General features: G+C 65.2%; 1 protein-coding gene across 1 annotated transcript; it reads right to left on the bottom strand.

Annotated features, from left to right (window-relative positions):
- Positions 1–365: 365 nt before the first annotated feature.
- On the bottom strand, positions 366–20,952 carry MELTF (melanotransferrin). The gene is made up of 16 exons (XM_077884484.1): positions 20,861–20,952; positions 20,072–20,226; positions 18,970–19,069; positions 16,906–17,088; positions 15,541–15,697; positions 14,454–14,521; positions 10,379–10,566; positions 10,018–10,198; positions 9,188–9,339; positions 6,584–6,680; positions 5,840–6,034; positions 4,968–5,124; positions 4,812–4,879; positions 3,615–3,802; positions 2,145–2,343; positions 366–1,693 (listed from the first exon to the last, which is right to left on the bottom strand). Exons 1-16 carry the CDS (start codon positions 20,907–20,909, stop codon positions 1,617–1,619), a joined length of 2,214 nt encoding a protein of 737 aa, XP_077740610.1. The 5' UTR covers positions 20,910–20,952; the 3' UTR covers positions 366–1,616.
- Positions 20,953–21,842: the final 890 nt, after the last annotated feature.

Below are 21,842 nucleotides of genomic sequence, written 5' to 3'. Positions count from 1 at the left end.
AGGAGAGGACCTAGAAGTTCGGGCACCCGTCACACCGGTGTGTCAAAATCGGGCACAACTGGCGGAAACCCCGAGGCACTGACCACAGGGGATTCAAGGGCCAGATCTTGGTGCCCAACGTGGGTCACGGGAGCGACGAGAAAACAGCTCGTGCTGCCGCCCGGAGGCTCCCGGAGGTTCCTAGGGCACCGCTCAGGGAGCTCGAAGCGCGGCTGAGGCGCCACATGTCCCAGGCCCGAGGCCGCCCGAGTCACCAGTCCCAGCCAGGCTGCGGAGCGAGGGAGACCAACAGACAGCTTATGTGCGTGTCGTACTCGTGTTAATAAAACCATAAAACTGCAAAAAAACACAACCGACCAACCAGCATCTCTTTATCTTTTATTTGCACTAACACGGCGGGGCCCTGTCCCCGGAAAGCTGGCATCCGCAGGCCGCTCTTCCCGTGCCCACGGCCGCCGCTGCACACCTGGCCGCACACGAGCCCGGCCCCCCCCGCCCCCGCATAAATCTCCCTTAAAGAAAAGAAATCAAAGGATCCTCAGGTCCGAGAGTCACTGGCTCCCGTCAGGGAAGAGGGTACAAGCCTGGCTGCGGCCTCGCGTGCGGGCGGTGGGCGGCCTGCGGCTCCCGGTGTGGGGACCGGGCCTCCCCGGTGGCAGGACCGCGGCCCGGACGCTGCCAGGGGCCTCCTCGGTGGGGAGCCGGGGGTGTCGTCGGCGCGGACGGGGGCGAAGCGCCAGGAGCCGGCCTGTCATCGGCGTCCCCGGGGCCCCCGCAGACCGCGACGCAAATAGCTCCAGGCCCACGCGGCTCCCGGGCTGCTGCGAGGGCGGCCTGCTCCTGTTCCTGCTTCTCGTTTCTCGGGGAGAATTCGGAGGCAGCGCTGGCAGTTCTGGAAACTTTCCTGGCTCCCCAGACAGCCGCGGCCAAACGGGCACCCTGACTCCGGGGGTGGAAGGCGGCCCTTCCCCTGCTCGCCCGGGGGGGGCTCCCGCTGCGGCCTCGGGGGCCTGGCCCTGCTCCAGGGCTCCCCGGGCGGTCCTCAAGGCCGGGCCCCGCCTGGAGGCACCCGCTCTGCTGGGGGCGCGGGGGTGGCCGAGGAGTCGTGGGGGCCCCAGGGTGCCGAGACGGACGCTCAGGAGGGGTGCGCCCTGGGGAGCGGGGCCTGGCGGAGGACCCCCTGGGGGCTTAGCCCCGCGGTCAGCCCGTCCCCCCGGCCCCGCACACCCGGGTGCCTCGTGGGCAGCGCCGTGGCCAGCGCCGCAGACGGGCAGAGGGCGGCGCTGCGTGGGCCCCGCTCCCCGGTGGCCGCCCCGGGACAGAGCCCGCGTCCCAGGACGGAGGCCGGTGGCGGTGGGGGGGGGCCTGACGAGGGGAAGGGGACAGCAGGGGACGGCCCTGGGCAGGGAGGCCGCGGAAGCCCGGTCCCTGGGGGACTGGCCCTTGCCCGGCGGGGGCGGGGCGGGAGGCACCTGTGGGCCTCGGGTGCGGGGAGGGGACGCGGGGGCTGGGCTCCCTGGCGCCCACCCGCTCGGGGCCCCTCCGTCCTCGGCCACCTCCTGGTCCCTGGCGGCGGCCGGGAAGGGCCCGAGGGCCGGGCTTGGCGGGCGGCGGCGTCAGAGGCCGGGGTGCAGGAGGCCCGCGGGGAGGCCCAGCAGGAGAGGCAGCAGCGGCGAGGACAGCCCGGGGGCCGCTGGGGGACCAAGCACAGGCGCTCAGGGCCTCGGAGCCCCCGCAGCGCCTCCCGCCCCGCGCCCGGCCTCCCTGTCTGCCCCGGCACCACTGCTCTTCCCCCTGCTTCCCCGCGGACCCTTTCCTTTCAAAATGCGCCTCCCGGTGTATCTATGCAGCTGCCATAATCTCTCCGCGCCACGTCTGGCACCGACAGCCTGGATCCAGGTCCGTCCGGGTCACACAGGCCCGGCTTCTGCTGTCTGTGGTGTTCCCTGTCCTCACCACCCTGCACCCCCTTCCCCACCCCCGCCTCACCTGGAGGGTCGGTAACCCCCCGGAGCATCCCCCCTGCACTCGAGGATTTGGGGTGGAAGGCTGGGAGGGATGCTGTGGGGCGGGACGCGGGGTCGCGGGGCACCTTCTCTTCCCCTGTGACGCGTGAACCTGCCCACCCGGCAGCCAGGCCCTACCTGCGCCCGAGCACTGCTGAGACAGCGTCCCTTCCAGAGCTGCCACGTAGTCAGGGCCCAGCCAGTCCCGGTACGTGGCCTTCTCCCCGACAGGCACCATCCGGGTGGTGGCATCCTTGAAGAGCAGGTCTTGGCCGTGATAGTTGGAGGAGTCGTACATCCTGAACCCGTTCTTATTGTCATCATCTCCAAACAGGTCCTGAAAGTACCACAGGCAGACCTGCTTTTCCTCCGGCCTCAGCAGGGCTCATGCAGGAGCTGCTGGCTGCCACGCGGGGCTCTACAGACAGTGAACCCAGGAGCGGGGGACCTCGGGGCACCAGGGCCGACTGGAAACCCTAAGCCCAACCAGTCAGCTCAAGCCGGCATCAAAGGGACTTGGAGTAACGAGACGACGGTAGTGCCACAGTATGAGGGGTCCAAGTGGCCATCAGGCCTTCGGGGGCTCACAGACGCTCCAATATCTGATGCCAGGTCGGCCTTCTTCCCAGGAAAACGTGCACGGACACAAAGTTCTTCCCCACGTCACCTATCACTCCGGGGCGGGGGGGGGGATGAGAGAGAGGAGGGGCCGTGGGGAGGTGGGGCCCCGGTGGTTGGGAACCAAGGGCCCTGTTGTCGGAGCCGGGCCCTTCCAGGTATGCGTGCAGCCCACAGGATCTGCAGGGGGACTAGATGTAGGCCGTGAAAGAAGGACAGGAGCTCAGGAGGGCCTCTGAGGAAACGGGAAGTCTGAGGCGGCCACTCCGGGCAGTCGGGTGGGCAGCTGTCCACACGGAGGGGGCGGTGACGGCAGGGCCCACGACGTCCACACACAGACGGCTGTTAAGGGCCCGGGGCTGGGTGATGCCAACCGGAGGGCACGGACAGGTCAAGAGGGTGTAGGACTGAGCCCAGGGGCGCTCGGGGGCGGTGGGGAGGCCGTGGGGGCGGGGGCACGGGAGGGGTAGCTAGAGTTGCCTGGGAGGAGCCCCGGGCAGGTGTGGACCTGGAACGGGGTGGGGGGAAGCTCCTCTGGCAGGTGGGAGCTGGGGCCAGTGCTGCTAGGGTCAGGGAGCTGATGGGACTCAGCCCCACGGGCCACTGCGCTGCTCGGGGCAGTTCGAGCCCTGGTGAGGGCCCGTCTGGAGCAGAGGGACCCGAGGGGAGCAGGTGACACTCGAGAGAGGACTCCCGAAGGAGCCTTGCTCTAAGGGGGGGTCATGGCCACTATAGGATGGAACCAAGAGGGCGCTCCTTTTTGTTTTTTAAGGATGGCAGAGACCACGGCACGCTTGTAGCTTGGTGAGAACCGGCCGCTGAGGGGGGACGGCGCGGACACAGAGGGACAGCTGGAGGAGAGGCTTGACCAAGTGAAAACCTCGGAACTTTCCCCCAGGCTTCCTCGGTTTGTTTCAGGTAAACCGAGGCGCAGGGCCCGGGGTCACCTCACCGCCCACCCCCCGGTGCCGTCGCCCCGCCCCGGCTCACCTGGGCCTTGTCCAGCAGCCCGTACACGGCGTAGACGTTGGTATCCGGCCTGACCATGACGGCGTGGGGTGGTATCTGGGCCAGGTTGCAGGCTGCGAACTGCGACACCTCGGCCCGGGCCCCGTTGGGACACAGCAGCTCATAGTCCTCGGACCTGAGCCCAGCAGCCCAGGGCTCAGAGTTGTGGCCTGAGGGGATGGAGCAGAACGACAGGGGAAGACACAAGCCGCTCTGCTCCTGGATCCCCAGATCCTTGCCAGGGCAGAGGTGGCAAAGCCTGGCCAGCTCCCAACTCCATGCCCCGGCTGCTCTGCTCTAGGCCAGGACCCGCGGACCCAGCAGGGCCATGACCCTGGCAGGAGCCACCGCTGGAGGGAAGAGGCGGTACCTGTAACGGGGCAGGTACTTCACGGGCACCTGCCCTGTCCTCAAGACAGTAACGTCAGATGAGCGTGGTCACCCCCATTTCACAGGAGGGAAAACTGAGACTCTTAATCCCTCCCAGGCCAAGAGCCCCAACTGTGTGTTCCAGGTCTTGGACCTGAGGTGTGTGTGGGTGTGTGGGGGGCACTTCTGAAGGTGGCTGCCCTCTTCCCCCAACAGCCCAAGTTCTCAAACTGGACGAGGTACAACATCAAGTTGTGAGATGGCAGTTTCAAAGGTAGGTCTAGGGGTGGGGCCTGGCAATCTGTGGGGTTTTCTTTCTTAAGATTTATTTTATTTATTTATTCATGAGAGAGAGAGAAAGAGAGAGAGAGAGAGGCAGAGACACAGGCAGAGGGAGGAGCAGGCTCCATGCAGGGAGCCCGACGTGGGACTCGATCCCGGGTCTCCAGGATCAGGCCCTGGGCCGAAGGCAGGGGCTGAACCGCTGAGCCCCAACCCCCACCGAGGCACAAGGTGCCTTCCTGCCCTGAGGTTCTGGGGGAGGTTCTGAGTGCAGAAGACTGGACCCCCAGCATCGGGGGTTCAGAGCCTGGCTGGGGGCAGGGCACAGAGAAGGAGCGACCAGCAGGTGCTGGAAGCAAACAGCCTCTGGTCTTCAAGAGGGCGTAGGCGCTGCGAGGGGATGAGGCACCCGGTAGGACCAGGTGTGGGCTTGGGGGCCCGGGGCCTGCTCCGCCCAAGGGCGCCTGGGAGGCCGGGGCTGGGTCACGTCGGCGGCCCCCGAGACTCTGGCCCGGCGCCCGCACCTACCGTTTGTGTTGTCGAAGACGGTCGTGTGCTTGACGAAGGCCACGTCCCCTGCGCTCTCAGCCAGGCACCTGCGGGCGGGAGGCCGAGGTGGGCGTGGCGGGGGCGGCGGGGGCCCCCGGGCTGCGAGCGGGCCCAGCCCACCCACCGGGCCGGTACCTGAAGGCGCCGCGGTGGCCGTAGTACCTCTCCTGGCTGCTGCCCACACACTTGTTGCGGCCGCGCTCGTCCCCCACGCAGAGGGCGCACAGCGAGGCCGGGTAGTTCTTGGGGTTGTTGACAGGCACGCAGCTGGCGCTGAAGAACTGGCTCACGGCTGGGGCGGGGGGGGGGGGGGGGAGCGCTGGGTCAGGGGCCGCGGGGGGCCGTGGGCCCTGCGCCCACCCACCCGCTCCCCCAGCGCAGCGGGGCACCTCTCCTCGGTGACTGCGGGAACAGCGGGCACGTGGAGGCTTTCTGGACACAAACCCCATGGGCGGCCCCCGCTGGTGGTCGGCCAGCCCTCCCTTGGGCTCCCTCGGGGATGGGGAGCTCACTACCTGTAAGCTACTCCGCGTGGGAGCGGGAGAGCAGCCCTAACGCTCCCTGTCTGGGTGCTCGCCGAGGTGGGTAGGAAGAAACGTGGGTTTTTTGTGAGGTGCCAGACGGGACAGAGGTGCGCGCACAGTCAGCCCAGGATGTGCCAGCTTCCTGCTGCCTCCCTCTCCCCACGACTGCGTGTGACTTAGCACGCGGGGAGCCCCGGAGCGGCATGTGGCGGCTGCCTGGCAAGCGCGTCTCCTCGGCACTCGTGCAGGTGGCGGCCGGGGGCTGCTGGGACACGGGGACAGCCCCACGCCGGGAGGTGACCCCGCTGGGCCCCTCGCACCCCCTGCAGCCGGCTCCCCCTCCGCAGAGCAGGGGACACTGGCCCCCTCCCAGGAGGGGGACCTGCCGTGTGGATTCCGTGGGGACAGGTGGCCCGGCCCTCGGCCCCAGCCCCGTGGACCCCGGAGGGAGCTGGCCCGGGTGCGTCCCTGCGGCCGCGGTACCTGTGAGGACGTCGCAGTCCCTGGGCCGGAGGAAGCCCCTCCGCAGCAGGGCGCCCACGGGGATGTCCCAGCCCGCGGGGCTGCCCAAGCCCGGGTGGCACGAGCGCCTGCCCCGCAGCTCGTCCAGGGAGAAGGCGTCTGAGCTGTTCCGCTTCACCACGGCCACGGCGAAGTACGAGCTGCTCGTGTCGTCCGCTGCAAGGAGGGGACGCCAGTGAGGCCCCGGTCGTGCTCCCCGGGCCTCGGCGCAAGGGACCCCTGCCACCCTCACCCTGCCCCTCGGTGGCTCCTGCCACGGAGCTGCAGCTGCGTGGGCTCCGCTGTGGGCTCTGCCGCGGGCCCCGGCCTGTCTGGTCCCCAGGGCCACCCCAGCCCTCGGCTCTGTCTCCGCCAGCCTCCGTCCTGACGCTCCTCCCCGAGGGCCTGTCCTTCCTGACACCCCGGTGGGACTTCTCTCACCTCCCGCAGGAGCAGCTTTCCTAAGCCCTGGGACTTGCCACATCCCTGAGGTCACCACGTGGAGGGGGCTGGGCCCTCCCTGGAGCCTCGATGGCTGGGCCGCAGCCCGGGGAGGCACCTGCTGGGGCGGCCACACGCTCGCCTGCTCCGGGTGGCCCGGCGAGGCCACTACGGGGTCTTTATAATTGCGAGGGGCCGTCACACAGCCAAGGACACCGGAGAAGGCGCACGCGGCCTGCGAGGCCCGAGGCCCGGGCACGTGCAGGAAGCGGCCACCGCACTCACGGGCATAGCGCTCCCCCGCCGCGGGCACCAGGCCGTGCTTCTGTCCCGCCAGGTAGGTGTCCTCGCCCCTCAGGGTCACGGCGTCGATCTGCCCGGCCTGAGGGACACATCGAGAGGTCACAGACCAGGGAGGGTGCCGGTGCTCGCCCCGGGGAGCCTCCCCAGGTGTGGGCGGGAGAGGTGCTGCTCGGGAGCCCCCCGAGGGACGCAGGCCGCTATCGCCCGCTGCCAGGCCCTGCTCCCAGCAGACTCTTGCGCCCTCCCGGGGCTCACGCCTGGGTGGGGGGTTCTCAGGCCAGCGCCCGGGACCCGGACGGCACCCCCAGCCCGGGTGCAGGACGTGTGCGCCGAGTGTGTACGTGTGCAGCGGCTGCGCGACCGGCCACATTTCAGGAGGCTGCGGCTGCGGCTCGGTGGTCAGAGCTCGGCCCCAGGTGTGCCCCCCCCCCCCCCCGTCCTCCCGGGGCTCCCCGCGTCTCCCACGCTCCACTCCACCGCCTCATCCCGGAGCCTCTGGGTAGGAGGCCCCTGGGCCCGAAGAGGGGCTGCAGCGTCCAGGCCCCAGGGGAGGCGTGCGGCGGGGGGACGCCGGCGCCCAGGCAGGTGCCCCAGGCTGCTCAGGCCCAGCGCGAGGCTGCGAGGTCCGCGGCCGCAGTAACAGGCAGCGGCGTGGGTCCTTGAGCCTGGAGGGGCCGCGTCTGGGGCCGCGGACCCAGGACCCCACCGGGACCCAGTCAGCGGCCGCTCCCTTCCTGGGCCTCGGGCTGGCGGCTGCGGGGGGTCGAGCCACTGGGCGCCTCCCGGAGCCTTGGGAGCCAGCGTGTCTGAGCCTGTGGCTGGGGTTCGGCTGGCAGCGCCCCGGCCGCCCCGCTCCTGCTGGGCAGCCCCCCGGCCTGTTGTTTGCGCCCAGAACCATCTAAGGAGCCGTCCCCTTGCCTGCAGGCGCTGAACCTTGTGACCCAGCCACTCCGGGGGCGGCCCAGCCTGTCTCCCCCCTTCCCCCGTCCCAGCCGCGTCCACCCCGCCCCAGCGGCCCCCCTACCCTGAGCCAGGGCACCCGGGGGCGGGTTGCTTCTCCGGCCTCTCCCAGCTTCAGCCTCCACACCTGACGGTGATCACACCCGCCCCCAGGGCCCCGTGCGGGTAAGTGAAGGGTCCACGGGAAGTCTTAGCACAGCGCGTGGTACATGGCATCGCACGCCCGGGGTGTCGTTTGCCCCGATCCTGGCTCTTGCTATTCCTCGACGTCCACGGGCTGCCTGGCTGGGGCAGCGCGGACACTCCTGAGTGGCACTGGCGTGGCCTGCACTTGGGGGTGGCCCGGAGAAGGGCTCCTGACCACAGGCCCCACCGACTTGCCCTTAAGGGAGGAGGGAGCCTGGGTGGTGCAACCAGTTCAGCTTCCAACTCTTGGGTGGGGCCCAGGTCGTGACCTCAGGTGCGGGGCTCAGTGAGGAGCCTGCTTGAGAGTCTCCCCCCCCCCCTCATGTTCTCACTCTCTAAGAAAAATAAATAAGGGGCAGCCCGGGTGGCTCAGCGGCTTAGCGCCGCCTGCGGCCCAGGGTGAGCCTGGAGTCCCGGGATCAAGTCCTGCATTGGGCTCCCTGCATGGAGCCTGCTTCTCCCTCTGCCTGTGTCTCTGCCTCTCTCTCTCTCTGTGTCTCTCATGAATAAATAAATAAAATATTAAAAAAAAAATTTTTTTAAATTAAAAAAATAAGTAAAATCTTAAAAAAAACAAAGAGGAAGGAGAAGGAGCCCAGGAACCCAGGGGCTGCTGGGACCCCCGTGAGCTCGGCAGCGTCCTGACGGCAGCGCCCCAGGGCCAGGTGCAAGTCCTGGTCCCAACCCCTAGGCTGAGAAGCAAAGCAAGGCGAGCCGCAGGGGCCTCCAGCAGGGCCAGTGCTCTTAACTCCCAGTGGGAAGCATGTTAGTGGGAGCCGGACCAAGGCCACGGGCCAGTGACAGCTTAGAGACAAAGGCAAGGACAGGACACAATGGGAGACAGCAGGGTGTGGTGTGCTCCAGGGCCTCGCTGGCCAGCCTCAGTTTCCTTCCTCTTAAGAGAAGGGGCAGGGATCCCTGGGTGGCACAGCGGTTTAGCACCTGCCTTTGGCCCAGGGCGTGATCCTGGGGTCCTGGGATCAAGTCCCACATCGGGCTCCCGGCAAGGAGCCTGCTTCTCCCTCTGCCTGTGTCTCTGCCTCTCTCTCTCTCTCTCTCTCTCTCTCTCTGTGACTATCATAAATAAGTAAAAATTAAAAAAAAAAAAAGGAGAAGGGGCAGCACGAGGCTCCGTCTCACCTGAGATCATGACCTGGGCCCAACCCAAGAGCTGGAAGCTTCCTTACCTCCCCCGCTCAGCGAGGAAGGGTTCCTGGAGCCCCCGAAAGGAAGCAGCCTTCCCCCTCTCCGCGCGCCCCACCCGCCCTGCCCCTGCCAGTCCTTCCTCCTCCCCTCTTCTCTGTGGGGTTGTCCCAGGACACTCGTGCCCAGGCGGCTGTCTGCTCTAGACCAGGGGGCTCGGGGGGAGAGCAGCGAAGGGCCTGGCACTGCCACTGCCCGCCCACCGGCCTGCCCTGCCCGTCCGGGTGCGGCCCCCACCTGGATCCGTTCCATGCAGTGTTGGGGGGACTCGGCCGACACGCACTGGATCTCTGGCTTGAGCCGCTGCCGGCTGAAGGCCACGGCCATGTCTCCGCACTTCTGGATCTCAGGAGTGGACAGCACACACCAGCGCAGGTAGTGGGGCAGGCCTGCGTGTGGAGCTGCGGTCACTCGCCTGCTGCAGGGGCTGCCCCGAGCCCGGCCTGTGAGGTGGGGCCTGCGGCCCAGGAGCTCGTAGGACCCGTCGGAAGTCCTGGTTCTCCCCCCCGCACACCCCCACCCTGGCTGGACGGAGTTGTCTGACGCTCCGAGCCTGTTTCCTCTTACAGAAAGGGGAGGACTGTGCCTCTTTCAGGCGCCGTGAGAGGGCCTGAGGCAGATCGTGGCCGTCGTGTGTCTAACCGAGGGTGAGGGTCACGGCACTTCCCTGGCTGCGGGGGGCGGGGGGCGGGAGGCCCATCTCTAGACCACTGCAATGGTCAACCCCTGAGCCAGGGCCTTGGCTGCAGGGTGGGAGGAGGAGGAGTGAGGCACTGAGCGGAGAACATGCTGGGATCTGCCAAGCTCCGCGTGGAGGGCAAGGGCCTCTCCCCGAGATGGTCCCGGGTGGTCCGGATCCCACCCCTTGGAGCATATGGGGCATCGGGGATACAGCAGCCCATGCAACTCGGGAGCAGCCTCCTCCCCAGAACCCCAGAAGCAGGAGGTGGAAGCAACTGGTTCTCGCGGAGGCCAAGGGGCACCGCTCCTGGGGTGAGTGTCCTTTGCCAGCGGCCTCCCCAGAGGCGCCGGGCTGTGCCGCTGGGACCCGACACAGGCGGACTTACGGTTGGGATCACAGAGGAGACCCTTCACGGCGTGCAGGTACTCGCGGCCCAACCAGGCCTCGTAGGTCTGTGTGGCGATGGGCACCAGCTCCGAGGTGGAGTCTTTGAAGAGCAGGTTCTTCTGGCCGTAGGCCTCGGAGCTGAACATCTGGAAGCTGCTGCCCTCCTGGCTGAACAGGCGCTGGGGGGCGGGGGGCTGCTGAGGCCTTCCCCCCCTCCCAGGTCCCCGCCAGCGCCCCCTCCTGCGCCCTCTGGGGACCAGGGCACGCGCCACCCCCTTCCGTCGCCCCCGGGGCTTCCCCTCGTCACTCAGCCGCCCGGTCCCCCGACTGTGGCTCAGCCCCCGGGCCGCCTGACCCACCTGGCCTTCGTTCAGCAGCCGGAACACGAGGCCCCCATCCGTGTCGGCCCGGACCACCACCGCGTGGGCAGGCACGCGCGCCAGGTGGCATCGCCTCCACTCGGTGACGTCAGCCCGGCTGCCATCCCGGCACAGCAGCGCAAAGTCCTGGGAGCGCAGTGCCCGGCCCCAGGACGGAAGGGTCCTCCCTGGGGAGAGGGAAGCCCGTGTGAGCCAGCGTCTGTGCGCGGGGGGCTGCGGGAGGGCCCGGCCGCCTGGAGGCTGGGGCGTGGAGGCCAGGAGCCGAGGCTGGCAGTGGAGGCCGGGCCGCGGAGGCCGGGCGCGGAGGCTGCGACCTCTTCCAGGAGCTTGAGACCCAGAACCCAGGAGGCAGAGGGGCTGGGAGCTGGCCCCGTGGGCCCCGGGTCTCCAGGGACTGTTGCTGGCATCTCCTGCCCCACAGCTTCTCCCGAGGACACGGCTCTGAGGGAGCGGACGGACGGACAGACGGACAGGACTACGCGTTAACGTTGTAAAGAGAAGAGAATCCAAGGAGCTCGGGCTGGGAGAGAGGGATGCACCGGGAGCTCCCTGCTGCCCGGGGCGCTGAATCTGGCTCTGAGCAGAGGGCAGGGCAGGGGCCAGGGCAGGGCCCAGCCGGACACACCGGCCCAGAGCGGCACCCCAGAGCAAAGGGGGGCTCTCCAAAGTCAGCCCGTGTATTAATCCAATAGTCACCTACTGATATTCTGGGACATTTCCCCCAAGTCCTTTTTTCTATTTTCTAACCATTTCTAACATGGTTAAGGACACACCTGATTGGCATTCTTGCATCCTACTTCTTCTTCTTCTTTTTTTTTTTTTTTTTAAATATTTATTTATTGGGATGCCTGGTGGGGCTCAGCAGGTAAGCACCTGCCTTTGGCCCAGGGCATGACCCCGGGGTCCCGGGATCGAGTTCCACATTGGGCTCCCAGCAGGGAGCCTGCTTCTCCCTCGGCCTGTGTCTCTGCCTCTTTCTCTGTGTCTCTTGTGAATAAGTAAATAAATCTTAAAAAAAAAGAAGATAAAAGATCTATTTATTTATTTGAGAGAGAAACAGAGAGTCTGGGGGGGAGGGGTGCTGAGCAGACTCCCTGCTGAGCACAGAGCCCTGATACTGGATTCTACTTCACAACCCATGAGATCATGACTTGAGTCAGAATCATAAGTCAAAGAAAGGCTCAAATAACTGAGCCACCCAGGTGCCCTACTGCTTAAAAAAATTATTTATATAAGTAATCTCTACACACAACATCGGGCTTGAACTCATGACCCCAAGATCAAGAGTCGCACGTTCCACGGACTGAGCCAGCCAGGGGACCCTTGCATCTGACTTTTTTTTTTTTTCATTTGTCATTTTATTATTTTTTTTATTTTTTTTTATTTTTTTTTAAGTTTATTTATTTATGATAGTCATAGAGAGAGAGAGAGAGAAAGAGAGGCAGAGACACAGGCAGAGGGAGAAGCAGGCTCCATGCACCGGGAGCCCGACGTGGGATTCGATCCCGGGTCTCCAGGATCGCGCCCTGGGCCAAAGGCAGGCGATAAACCGCTGCACCACCCAGGGATCCCTCATTTGTCATTTTAAAGTCTTTTTCCCACCCTTCTGGAAATTTTCCATAAAGCTCATTTATAATAGGCAGATTTATTTGAAAGAGTGAACAGCAACACCAGATAGGAATATTAAGAAGACTAATTTTAAGACTGTAACTCAACAGATGGTCTTACACAACAATATTTTTATGACTTTAAAAAATTTCAAATGAGAACAATAAGCCTCTGCTAGGAAATAGGAGGGGTAAAAATAATTTGTGGGGTTATGAAAACTCTTCACTCTGAAGCTATTTCCAAACAAAACCCCCATGGGTCCCCTGGGTGGCTCAGTGGTTGAGCATCTGCCTTCGGCTCAGGGTGTGATCCCGGGGTCCTGGGATCAAGTCCTGCATTAGGCTCCCCGCAGGGAGCCTGCTTCTCCCTCTGCCTATGTCTCTGCCTCTCTCTCTCTGTCACTCATGAATAAATACATTTTAAAAAATTAAAAAAAATAAAGATTTTATTTATTTATTCATGATAGAGAGAGAGCGAGAGAGAGGCAGAGACACAGGCAGAGGGAGAAGCAGGCTCCATGCAGGGAGCCTGACGTGGGACTCGATTCTGGGACCCCAGGATCACGCCCTGGGCTGAAGGCAGGTGCTCAAACCACTAAGCCACCCAGGCTGCCCCATCATCAACATTTTAAAAGGGCCAATTTTAGGGGCCCCTGGGTGACTCAGCTGGTTAAGCATCTGACTCTAGATTTCAGCTCAGGTCAAGATCTCGGGGGCGTGGGATCGAGCCCCACGTTGGGCCCTGCACTCAGCAGGAGTCTGCTTGAGATTCTTTCTCTCTCTCGGCTTCTGCCTCCTCCCTCCTTAAAATAAATAAATAAAAGAGCTAATTTTAACCCAATATATCCCTATTCTTTCTCCACCTTTAACATTTTCCTCTGCTTGATCTTGAGACCCAAGTCCCAGCTGCCCATTTTTGTAGGAACATCTTGCTCTGGAGCTAATCTTATGTGCTTCCTCCTTTTTCAAATCATTTTTTTCCCCTCTTTTTCAAATCTGGTTCATATTGTTTGCCTTCTTGAATGTCAGACCACATGATGGACCTTCTGCTTTTAAAGGTAAAGGTCATGATAAAAAAAAGATTAGGATAAAAAAAAAGACAATGATCAGACATTACTGAACTGGCAAAACTATAGTCAGAAGTGTTTGCTGAATGCCACGAGGGAGCATCAGGAGATTTCTGGATGGAAGGTCAGGCACGGTCACCATCTTGATTGTGGTGGTGGTTATTCAACTGTGTTTTGGGCAAGATGCATGGAACTCTATTTCCAAAAGAGTGCATTTTGCTGCATGTGAATTATACCTCAGTTTAAAGAAATAAATAATCCTTAAGCAAATCCAAATTAGGGGATGTTCTATAAAATAACTGGCCTCACTCTTCAAACATGTCCATGCCGCAAAAACAAAGAAAGATTATGAAACTGCTTAGAAGCTAAAGGAAAGTAAAGAGACCTAACAACTAAAAACCATGTGTGATCACAGGTTTGGTCCTGACAAAAATTGCTATGAAGGACAGAATTGGGACAGTTAATGAATCTGGAATACGGGCTGCAGATTAGATAATAGTATTTTTTTATTTTTTTAATTTATGATAGTCACAGAGAGAGAGAGAGAGGCAGAGACATAGAGGGAGAAGCAAGCTCCATGCACCGGGAGCCCGACGTGGGTTCAATCCCGGGTCTCCAGGATCGCGCCCTGGGCCGAAGGCAGGCGCTAAACCGCTGCACCACCCAGGGATCCCTAGATAATAGTATTATGTCAATGTTACGTTTCTGGAAATCGTAACTATACGGTGGCCAGGTCTCCATCTCCTTGTTTTTTTGGAGCTACACACTAAAATATTGAAGGGTGCCTTGCAGGCTAATGTACTCCCCCAGAAACGATACATTCAGGTGTGGAAAGAACGATAAGGAAAGAATATACGCAAGTATAGAAAGGATGATAAATCCAATACAGCAAATGCTAAAAGTCGGAATCTGGATAACAAATAAATGAGGGGGGCAGGCACCTGGGTGGCTCAGTTGGTTAAGGGTCTGACTCTTGATTTCAGCTCAGGTCATAGTCTCAGGGTCGAGAGAGGATTCCCTCTCCCTCTCCTTCTGCTCTCCCCACCCTCTAAAAGAAATAGATACATAAATCTTTGGAAAAAAAAATAAATGGGAGTTGAATTATTCTCGCAACTTTTCCAAAGCTCCATTATTGCAAAATAAAAAATGTTAAATGACAACGATCTAATGGTTGTACATGCAGCACTGCCCCGATTTACTAAGACCTCCCTGGGGGTGGGAGCGGGTGAGAGTTTGCTGAGACTCGGAGCCCAAACCAGAGCAGGGCGGAGCCACCTCCAGCAGCTCCCTCGCGGAGCAGCTTGCACTCCACTCCTAAGACCCACTGCTTCCTTTCGGGGAGACTTCCAGGGCCTAGGCTGGGCTGCGGGGGGCACTCACCGTCAGTGTTCTCCAGCACCGTGCTGTGCTTCACGAAGGCCACGTCCCCCGCCCCTTCCGCCAGGCACCTGCAGAGGGGGAATCCGTGAGTGCCGGCCCAGCGCATCCGCCCCCTGGAGCTCTGTTCCCGGGGTGCCCGTGGGGGGCACGGCCGGAGGGGCAGGCGGTCCCAGGGCCTAGGTCCCCGCTTTGCTTCCTGTGGGGCTTCGCCAAGTCGTGGAGGCCTCCTGGCCTCTACCACCTGGACAGTGGTGGGGAGAAAGTCGCTGCGCACAGGGAGAGCGGCTTTATGATCAGTGTGGACGCTGCACAGCCCGCCTGGGGCCCTAAGCGGGTGGAGGGCGGCTGCCGTAGTCAAGAGCTGTGATGCTCAGGGTGTTTGGAGGAGGAGTCGGCCTCAAGGGAGGGGATGGGACAGGACGTCTCATGCGACACCAAGCCCCTGAGTGGAAGGGACCAGGACTTCTGTGTTCCCTCCTGCAGGGTTCACTGCCCGGAGGGAGGCAGGCCCAGGCCCACTGGGCAAGGCCGGGACCGAGGGGCCCAAGTTGCTGCTTGTAGGACCGAGGACTGCTCCTCTCTCCGTGCCCCAGGCCGTATTTACGCGGATCCCACCCGGGGCAGGGGCACTAGCAGGCTCCCCGCGTCCAGGTGGAGACACGGAGGCCGAGGCGGCTACAGGGGCTCCGGAGGCTTCCGACCGGCCCCGCTGAGCCTGTTCCCTCATCTGCGGACCGAGGCGGCCGCCCCCAGCCGGTGGGGACTCTCCTCTGGCTCCGAAGGGCAGGGCTGGCCCTAATCGGGGGCCCAGCCCCCTCGAGGTGTCAGGACTTGGGGGCTCCTGCCCCCCCGCCCCCCGCCCCCGCCTCCCTCCCCGCCGGCCGAGGCATCAGGGAGAGGACAGGAGGGTGGCAAGGTGCTTTTTGTCGTTTCCTCCGAAGCCCTCGCCCCTAAGTGCGCTCCGCGGGTCGTGCTCGGGCGGGGGTCCCCCAACTGGGCAGGCCGAGCTGCAGCCGTGCCACCGCCCTGGGGCGCCACCGCCCTGGGGCCTGGTGCCCGCTGTGTGTCCCCCCACCCCGTCCCTCACCGGAAGGCCCCGCTGTAGTCGTAGTATCTCTCCAGGGGGCTCTTGTCGCACACACCGTCCCCGGCAGCATCGCCCCTGCACTGGTGGCACAGGGAGTCCGCATGGCCCGTCTCTGCAGCCCCGGGGACGCAGCTGCCCCCAAAGTAGTCACTGACGGCTGCGGGAGGGAGGGAGGTTGGGAGGCCGGGATGGAGGCTGGGAGGGGGAGGCTAGGAGGGAGGGAGGTTGGGAGGCCGGGAGGGAGGCCGGGAGGGAGGCCGGGAGGGAGGCTGGGAGGGAGGTTGGGAGGGAGGCCGGGAGGGAGGCTGGGAGGGAGGCCGGGAGGGAGGCCGGGAGGGAGGTTGGGAGGGAGGCCGGGAGGGAGGCTGGGAGGGAGGCCGGGAGGGAGGCTGGGAGGGAGGCCGGGAGGGAGGCTGGGAGGGAGGCCGGGAGGGAGGGAGGTTGGGAGGCCGGGAGGGAGGCCGGGAGGGAGGCCAGGAGGGAGGCCGGGAGGGAGGCCGGAGAGCCACAGGCGGGCCCAGGCCCCGGACGGCTCAGTCCAGGCCACCCGCGGGGCCCTGCAGGCTGGGGGGTGGAGCGGGGGGGTGGCAGTGGGCCGTGGTGGGGCTGACAGTGGCTCGGGGAGGAACACCCGTGTCCCCAGGGCTGCAGAGGCTGCCGTCCCCGCGCCCCCCCTAGGCCAGCTCCGTGCGATGAGGGCGGCAAAGGAATAGCCACGTCGCGACTATGACCTCACAGGCCACGCGTTTCACAACACGGGAGGGCAGGTGACGGTGACAGGGCCTCCCGGGCCAGGTGGGGGGCGCCTCATGGCTCGGGGTGCCCGCCAGCACCGAGGCCCCGTGGCCCCCCGTGGGCAAGTATTTACCCTGCGCCTCAGTCCCCGCCACCTGCAGGGGGAGCAGGATGGCCCGGGCCAGCTCGGCTCCCTGCTTGGGGTCCCCACTGGGGCTCCCCTTCCTGGCCCACTCCGGCCTCCCGGCTCCGAGCCTGCAGGAGCGGGCCCCCCGACCCTGCGCACCCAGAACCCCGGAGGACACGCGTCCAGGCCCTGTGGCTCGGGCTGGCCTCCTTGAGTGCTGCCGCAGCAGGTACGTCCACACCTGTCCGCGGGCAGTGTGGACTGCGCCTGTGTGTGTGCATGTGTGTGCATGCACCTTTCCGTGGGCATGTGTGGACCGCGCCTGTGCGTGTGTGTGCGTGTGTGCATGCACCTGTGCATATGTGCATGTGCGGACCGCGCACCTGTGCGTGTGTGCACGCCTGCACTGCGTGTGTTGTGAGGGCAGCCTGAGGGAGTCCCCTGTGAGGGCGGGCGGGGCAGCAGCAGGGAAGGACACGCAGAGCCCCGCGGGGCAGCCTTACCCTTGAGCACATCGCAGCCCATCACGGACAGGCGGCCGCTCTCCACCAGGTAGCCCACGGGCACGTTCCAGCCCGCTGTCCTGTTGAGGCCCGTGTGGCAGGACCTCACCCCCTTCAGGCTGTTGATGGTCACGTTGGAGCTCCTCTTGACCACGGCCACGGCGTAATAGGAGGTGCCGACCTCTAGAAGGAGGGACGGGAGAGGCGTGAGGGCGGCCGGGGAGCAGCCGAGAGGGAAGACAGGTGTGCGTGTGTGCGTGTGTGTGTGCACGCATGTGTGCATGAATGTACACCCGTGTGTGCACGCTTCCTGGTTCCCGAGAGAGCACGTGGGTACGACCCACATGGCTCATCGCGAGACCCCAGGCTCCCGGTCTCACGCGGTGGACATCCCCCCGAGAGGCTCTTTCTCCCCTTTCCCTGCCAGTCACCGGTACTTGCAGCTGGGTCTGCATCTGTGCTGCAGCTTTGCAGCTGGCGGGGGACACGGGGGCCCCCAGTCCTGTGTCTTCCTGAGTCCAGGCCCTTCAGGGGAAGGGCATCACGGTCATGGGGAGAGGAGCAGTGGGAGGCGCAGGCGGGGCAGGCAGGATCGTCACCCAGATGGGCAGAGGGGCTCACAGGTGCTGAGGTGGTAGGAGGGAGGGGGCGCGAGAGTGTACGGGGAACTAGCAGTGCGGTCCCGAATCACCCAGAAACTTGAATGGGGTGCATGTGGGCGGGCAGGGGTCCCCAGCCTTGCAAAAGATTCCCCGGGCCGAAGGGGACCCACAAGGGCCATTCAGACAAGATGGGGATGATTTACCTACGCGGACGGATGACCAGCGGGCATCGCATCCCCCCCGCCCCCCGTGCGCCCCGTACGGTGGGATGCCTACGATCAGAATGCCGTTGAGTTCTAGAAAATAAAGCTGGGGTTCTGTCCCGTGCCCCAAGCTAGCCTCTGCCCACCTGAGCAGCCTGGCCTGCTGCCGTCCTTTGATTCACCCACCGTGCCCTTCTTCCCGGTTCCTCGAACCTCCCAAGTTCTTTCCCTCCTGGGGCCCTTGTCAGGGTCCAGGTTAAATGCCACCTCCTCGAGAGGCCTTCCCGAGTGCTCCCTTCCAGTAGGTTCCCCCACATGCCTTCCTTTCCTCCTCGTGGGCTCTACCTCCTTCACAGCACCTTCCACGGTCACAACTACGCTTCCTTGTGTTCATTTGTTCACTACCTGATGGCTGCTCTCTTGGGCTTACCACTCTGTGCTCATGCCTGGCATACAGTAGGTGCTCAATAAGTGTGCTGAATTAATTAAAGAGGAAGAGCGGTGTTTGGGGCCAGTGAGGCAGGGCGTGCTTTGGCCTTTGAGTGCAGGCGCTAGGCTGTGTCCTGAGCCATCTGAGTCACCCATTCACCAAGGGGCCAAGTGAGCGCCTGCGCGGGATACCAGGGACCTAGGGGTGTCAAAGACGAGGACCAGGCCCTCCTCGAGGGGCCCACTGTGCCAGGGACAGAGAAAACAGGACAGAAGATGGGATCCTGATAGAGTGGGTCAGAGCTCCGGGAAAACAGGAAAGAGAAGCTCTTTCGGGCCAGGGGAGGGGTCAGGGGTCACCCTTAGAGGTGACAGCGAGCCGGGCCGTGACCGGGGCTAGCCCTTGGACACGTGCAGGTCCTGGGTGAGCTTCCCAGGGGGCAGCCGGGTTAGAGCATGTGGGGGTGTGAGGCGCAGGGACTGGGGCAAAGGAACTCCCAGTCCTATGCACATACCATGCATCAGGTGCGCACCTGCTGATTCATTTAGTCTGTGGGACAGGACCGAGGCCGCTCTCCCCACTTTACAAGTTATGGGGTGATGGGATTCCCGCAAGGAAGAACGGACTCGAGTCAGCTCTCTGTGTCTCTGGCACCCCTGCTCTGAGCGGGGGGGGCTTGTGTAGGTCAGTCTGGCCTGGACCCCAGGACTGCTATGGGGACAGGGCTACCGACCGGCTTGAGGGCTGCAGGCTGCGCGGGGCCCAGCAGGGACACGCTGCGGGGACAGCCTCTTCGCCTCCCGCCCCCCAGGCCGCTCCGCCTGCTGACCTTGGTCGTACACTTCGCCCACCACGGGCTTCAGTCCGTGCTCCTTCCCGGCCTCGTAGATGGCTCCTCCGTCCAGGGTGATGGCGTCAGCCTCCTGGGCCTGCCGGGGACACGTGGTCAGGCCAGCCCGGCCGCCTGGGCCTCGCGACCAGCTGCTCGGGCCATCTGCTGGCCTGCCGGGGACGTCCCTCCTGGTCCTCTGGCCCGGTCCCCTGCCCTGGCTCAGCCTGCACCCCGAGAGTAGGGGGCGCACCCTTTACCAGGTCCCAGGTGACAGCTCTCCTAGGTCAAGGCTTGCCTTGGCTTCCTAATTATGTCATTTAAAAATTATTAATTTTCTAGGGCTTCTAATGGCTTTACACACTAAGGATAAATGAATGAATAAATCAGATGGTACAAAATGGTGCATAGCGAGATGGTGAATCTCCCTCATTTCCCTGTTTCTGAGCCCCGACTCCGCTGTTAACCCGTTTCTCAGGTTTCCTAGGACGCAGACCGAGGCCCACGGATGCCCTCCTCATTTTTTTTTTTCTCCTAAAACACAAATGGCAGGATGCTGTCAGCGTCCTGGGGTCGCCATGGCGTCTAGCTCGGGGGACCTGGCAGTGGAGCCTCACGCAAGCCCGTGGCCCGCGTGGGACCTGCACTAGGTCTGCAGAGAAGTCAGGGCCCAGCACAAGGGGACCCAGGCCCCCCGGCCGTGCCTGCCTGGAGTCGGGCCTTGAGGGCCAAGCTTGCAGCGGCGGTGCCAGCTGGGCCAGGTCGCCTGCCTGCCCCTGGCACCCCGCTCCCTGCACCCCGCACCCCGCTCCCTGCGCCCGGGGCTGCCACCAGCCCTCTCCTGGGAAACTGCACGAGCCCTCCTGGCGCCCCCGGGGCCCCTCCGGGGTGGGTGTGCGGCCGGTGCCAGCGTCCCCACTGTCGCAGGGGCCTCTCCTGGAGGGAGGACTGTGCCCGGGCCCCACCTGGGCGGGACCGGCTGGCCAGGAAGCCCTGGCCCCGTTGCCTGGAGACTCGGGCCACCCGGAGCCTCGCCGTGAATGGGGCCCTTGTGGTGCCCCGTCGGACCCCCCCCCCCCGGCCCAGCGGGTGGGGCGCTCACCGCGAGGAGCCGGATGCAGTGGTCGGCGGAAGGGGCCTGCACACACCCGACGGGCGGCTGGATCCCCGCGGCTCCGAAGGCCTTGCTCAGGTCGCCGCACTTGCGCTGCTCGGGGTCTGAGGTGGTGCACCAGCGCACCTGCGCCCCGCTGACGGCTGGGGGACGGGGGGGGGGGGGGGGGGGTCCAGCTGCCCTAACCTGCGCACCTGCGCCCCGCTGAGGGCTGGGGGACGGCGGGGGGGGGGTCCAGCTGCCCTAACCTGCGCACCTGCGCCCCGCTGAGGGCTGGGGGACGGGGGGGGGGGTTGCCCACTGCCCCAGCACCGCGGCCTCCCGGGTCACCCGCGGACGTGCACAGCGAGTCCGCGACCAGCCCTGCCCCTCCCCTGGGAGGTCCGCGGCCACAGGGGCGTCCCAGACCCGGGGGGGGGCCGAGGGGCCGGGGGTCGGGGCCGCGCTCAGCCCAGCCCTGCTCTCTGGCCCGGGGGCACCGGCGACGGCGCGTGGGCTCCGGCCCTTCGCGCCCCTCTTGGCGCCTCTCGCCCAGGTCCCGGCTCCCTCGGGGACGCACGGCGACGGCCCAGGAGACCGCCCTGGGGCGCCCGTCCCTCGGGGCTCCGCGGCCGCTCCCGGGCCTGCCCGCCCCGCCCCCGCCCCCGCCGCTCGAAGGCGCAGGCCGCCCCCTCCGGGAAGCCCTCCAGACGCCCCCTGGGCTCCCCCAGCGCCCCCGGCTGCGCTCGGCCCCGCCCCCGCCCCTGCCCCTGCCCCTGCCCCGCGGCCCGGCCTCACCTGTGCGCAGCGCCAGGAGGACCCACAGGGCCCCGCTCGGGCCCCGCATGACGCCGTCGGGCTCCGCGGCCCCGCAGCCAGGCCCCCGCCCCGCCCCCGCCCCGCCGCTTAAGTGCGCGCCCAGCCCCGCCCCGCCCCGCCCCGCCCCCGCCCCCGGGACTGGCCCCCGCCCCGCCGGCCCTGCCGTCCCCGTCCCCGTCCGCGTCCCCGTCCCCGGGCTGCCACCGGGGCTGACCCGGGTCCTGGCCCGCTGCGCCCCCTGCCGGCCGTGCCCCAGGCCGCACCCCAGGCTGACCCGGTCCCCCCCCCCCCCCCCGCCGCACCGGGGCTGACCCGCGTCGTCGAGGACCCAGGAAGCTGGAGGCCGGGAGCCCGTGTGCGCGTCCCGGGGCTGCCCCGCCCCGCGGGGAGGGGGTCGAGCGGGGTCTCCGGCTGGGGCCGCGGTGGCCTGGCCCGGCCCGGGGGAGCAAGCCTCCTGGGCGCCCCCACCCTGAGCGCCCCCGGCCTTCCCACGATCCGTCCAGGAGGACACACGCCGGGAGTCCAGGCAGCGGCTCGGCCACGCGGCCCCTCCCTATGCCTGGGCCCCGCCGTGACCCACCGGTGAGACCCCCCGCCCGCTCTGCCGGGCCCTCAGCCGGGAGGGGCTGCCCATGACACACGCACCCGGTCCTCGGCCAGACGGGGAACCCTGGCCTTGGGGCCTTGGGCCTGGGGCCTGCCACTTCGGGGGTCGGAGGAACGGTCGGGAGGCAATCGGAGCATCCTGGGCCGGTCACTCAACCCGGAAAGAGCTTCATATAGATAAATGGGCTTCATTATTCATGAGAGACCCAGGCAGGGGGAGAAGCAGGCTCCATGCAGGGAGCCCGACGTGGGCCTCGATCCCACGACCCCGGGGTCACGCCCTGGGCCGAAGGCAGACGCTCAGCCGCTGGGCCACTCGGGGGCCCTGGAAAGAGCTTTTTTATTTTTTTAAAGA

Source organism: Canis aureus, chromosome 35, assembly GCF_053574225.1.
Source record: "Canis aureus isolate CA01 chromosome 35, VMU_Caureus_v.1.0, whole genome shotgun sequence".
Classification (NCBI taxonomy): domain Eukaryota; kingdom Metazoa; phylum Chordata; class Mammalia; order Carnivora; family Canidae; genus Canis; species Canis aureus.
This window is presented reverse-complemented; position numbering and strand designations above follow the sequence as displayed.

Excerpts from the sequence above, each read along its gene's own strand:
- MELTF (XM_077884484.1), bottom strand. The coding sequence starts at position 20,909 with ATGCGGGGCCCGAGCGGGGCCCTGTGGGTCCTCCTGGCGCTGCGCACA. Across the intron at positions 10,567-14,453 it reads GGTGCTGGAGAACACTGACG|GGAGGACCCTTCCGTCCTGG; the intron begins GTGAGTGCCCCC and ends CCCTCTCCCCAG. Across the intron at positions 3,803-4,811 it reads CGTCTTCGACAACACAAACG|GCCACAACTCTGAGCCCTGG; the intron begins GTAGGTGCGGGC and ends CCATCCCCTCAG.